General features: G+C 47.0%; 1 protein-coding gene across 1 annotated transcript; it reads right to left on the bottom strand.

Annotated features, from left to right (window-relative positions):
• Positions 1-245: 245 nt before the first annotated feature.
• Positions 246-3265, bottom strand: LOC149333731 (uncharacterized). Its single transcript, XM_089557788.1, has 2 exons — positions 901-3265; positions 246-267 (listed from the first exon to the last, which is right to left on the bottom strand). The coding sequence occupies exons 1-2, from the start codon at positions 3192-3194 to the stop codon at positions 246-248; spliced, it is 2316 nt and encodes a 771-aa protein (XP_089413914.1). The 5' UTR covers positions 3195-3265.
• Positions 3266-3510: the final 245 nt, after the last annotated feature.

Genomic DNA, 3510 nt, shown 5'->3' with positions numbered 1-3510 from the left:
AAAAGGTGACTTTGTTCAGTTGTGTTGTGTTTGTTCACTGCTACAAAAAGTTATCGTGTTCAAAGATTTATATTCCGATTCTGTGGCCGGCTGTTATTAGGCAACAAATTGCAAGGACAAGCCAGTACACTAGTAGAGATGTTGGAGTTTTACTGACGTTGTGAGATCAATGGCAAGTGCATAGAGCGGAAGATCGAAGGTGGAAAAGAGCCAGTTGAGAGAAATTTTTCGTTTAGTTGCTTCTTTTAACGGAAAATGTTCAAAATCCTGAAATTCAACAAAAGATATTTCAGAAATACTATTGTAGATTCTTAGTATGATTAGTTGAAGAGCTTACATTGATATAGTTTGATTAGTTGAAGAGCTTACATTGATACAGTTTGGTTAGTTGAGGAGCTTACATTGATATTTATTATTTATTCGCACAGTCGAAATCCTGGAACGCTGACCTACGGTTCTTTCCCTCTTGCGTTTTCTTCTTCACCTGGATTGTTGATTATTTGCAGAGGAGAGCGTACCGGCAGGTATCAAACAGTGATTTCTTGCTTTTTATACAGTATGACCTCTCAGCGTTTTAAGAATGGACAAATGTATTTCAGCTCAATTTGAACACGGATTGATTGATTGGATTGGAAAACGTTTATTGTCAGCACTGAGCCCTAGTGGGCATTATACTAGGTGGCTTCGAGCCCATGGCTCTTGGCGACCTTGTGAGCCCACTCAGTGGCCTGGACTTGCGTCAACGGGTCTGAGCTGGCCAGTATAGCCTCCCACCGCTCTAGAGAAGGGACTGGTAGTAGGTCCGCCGGTGGCGGCGCCTTTTTGCAGCTCCATAAAATGTGGTCATATCCGGCTATCTCGCCGCATTGTTTGCAAGTAGCGTTGTATTGTGTTGGATACATGTGTGCTAGTCTCGACGGGCTAAAGAAGGCTCGCGTCTGGAGCCGACGCCACGTTACCTCCTGGCTTTTGTCGAGCTTTTTGTCTGGTGGCGGATAGATCCTCCTTTCCAGTTTAAACTGATTGGTGTATTCGTGAAATGATATGAATGCATCTCTCGTGAAATTTGGGGACTCGACCCGGCTCACTGCTCGGCTGACATAACCTCGAGCTATACTGTGAGCCAACTCGTTTCCCCTGTTCCCCGAGTGTGCCGGCACCCATATTAGTTCCCCCTCTCTTTGGTCCCAGTCTTTATGTCTTAATATTCGTTCTGCCTCCTGGGAGATCATACCCCGCGCAAAATTGTTGATAGCCACCTTGGAGTCGCTAATTATGGTGACTGCTTTGGTGCTGGCCATTGCCATGGCGATAGCCGCCTCCTCCGCTGTCCCTGAGTTTTTTGTTTTGACCGAACCGGCCGTTAATGTTTCACCCGAGTCGTTCACGGCCACGACCACAAAGGAGTCGCCTCCTTCGTATTCCGCCGCGTCTACATAGGTTGTGTGTTCCGAGCCTTCGAGCTTGGCTTCAAGGGCCTTTGCTCTGGCTCTCCTCCTGCCTTCGTGAAAAGCAGGGTGCATGTTTTTTGGAAGTGGTTTAATAGTGAGTAATTTTCGAACTTTGGTCTGTAATTTTGCCTGCGCGTTTCTTTCCGGAATTTTATCATGTAATCCTAGGTTGCTCAGGATCTTTCTCCCCGGGGGTGAGGTCGCAAGCCTCCTTAATTGCGCAAATATATGTGCCTCGCATAGTTCCGTGGTGGTGTTGTAGATCCCCAGTTTAAGAAGTCTTTCCGTAGGAGTGCAGTGGGGCAGCCCCAATGCTGCTTTATATGCCTGCCTTATGATCCCATCTATTTTGTTCTGTTCCGCCAGCCCTAGCTTGAGGTAGGGAACGGCGTAAACTATTCTGCTTATCACGAAAGCCTGAACCATTCGGCAGAGATCTTTCTCTTTGACTCCCCGTCTTTTGTTAGCTATTCGCCTTATGAGCCTGGTTGTCATGTTAATTGTGGACTTAAGCCTGTTTATTGTCTCTGTGTGCTTTCTATTGTCCTGTATTATAAGTCCTAGGACCCTGATTTTGTCAACTCTGGCTACAGGAGTCTCATTTACCAGTACGTGAATGTCTCCTGCGTTGGTATCGCGTTTGCTAGCCCCCCGGATCACCAGAAGTTCGGATTTGCTTGGCGAGCATTTTAGTCCTGCCCATTCTGCGTATTCCTGGACAATATCGATCGCGTGTTGGAGATTTTGTTCTATTTCCCCATCGTTTCCTGTATGCGTCCATATTGTTATGTCATCCGCATATAGCGTATGGTTTATACCTTCAACAGTCTTCAATAGCGGCGGTAGGTTCTTCAACGCCAGGTTGAATAAAAAAGGAGAGAGCACTGAGCCCTGCGGAGTTCCCCTATCTCCCAGCTTAATAGTTTCTGACTGGATATCTCCTAGATTTATTTCTGCGGTTCTGCCGGTTAGAAAGTCCCTTACGTAATCGTAGGTCCGCTTTCCAGGGGTAATCTCCGCCAGATTAGTTAGTATGACCTCGTGTTTGACGTTATCGAAGGCTTTATGTAGGTCTAGGCCCAGTATAGTTTTGGCGCCCCCTTTGTTGGGCGGGTCTATGATGTCTGCTTTGAGCTGGAGCATGACGTCCTGCGTGGACAACTTGCTCCTGAAGCCTAGCATCGTTTCAGGAAATACCTCCCTTTCCTCTGCGTATTCCTGGAGTCTGTTTAATATGACATGTTCCATCAGCTTCCCCAGGCAGGACGTTAGCGATATCGGCCTGAGGTTGCCCACTTCAAGTTTCTTCCCGGGTTTTGGAATAAAGATTACTTTGGCATGTTTCCATTGTGAAGGTAGACTACCTCGTTTCCATATCTCATTTAGGTAATCTGTGACTGCCGTGACCGAGACTAGATCTAGGTTCCTTAGCATTTTGTTGGTTACCCCATCTGCCCCCGCTGCCGACGTGGTTCTTAGTTGACTCATTGCTCTCCATACCTCCGCTATCGAGATGTCCTCATCTAGCTGTGTGTTCTCTGCTCCTTGGTAAGCTGGAGATGAACCCCCTTTGTCTGTGTTAAGGTACCTGCTCTTCAGTTCCTCTATTAGGTCCGCGGCTGTTCCCTGGTATTTGTGAATCAATCGTTTAAGCTGCCCTTGTGCCGCCGACTTTGTTTGTCCTGGGTCTAGTAAGTGGCGAAGAAGATGCCACGTGTTCTTGCACCCTAGCTTTCCATTCATTTCATCGCAAATTTGTCCCCAGTGTTGACGCTGAAGCTCGTTTGTGTAGTCTTCTATCTGTTTTTCGAGTGTCGATATTCTCTTCTTTAGCCTTTTATTGTGTTTCTGTTTTTTCCACCTCTTCAAGAGGCTGTCGTGGGCTTCCCACATGTGGGCTAGCCTCGAGTCTGTGATGTCATGTTCGGTGGTTGGGGTCTGTCTAGTGTGACTGTTTACGTCTTTTTTGAGTGTCTCAACCCATTGATTTAGATCCGATATCTCCCTCGGAGCGGTTCTGTCCCGGACTTTTCGGAGGGTGTCCCAGTCTGTCAGCTTC

This window comes from Amblyomma mixtum, chromosome 8 (genome assembly GCF_055824585.1).
Source record: "Amblyomma mixtum isolate Tamu chromosome 8, ASM5582458v1, whole genome shotgun sequence".
NCBI classification, from domain to species: domain Eukaryota; kingdom Metazoa; phylum Arthropoda; class Arachnida; order Ixodida; family Ixodidae; genus Amblyomma; species Amblyomma mixtum.
Note: the sequence above shows the minus strand (reverse complement) of the source record. Positions and strands in the feature narration are given on the sequence as shown.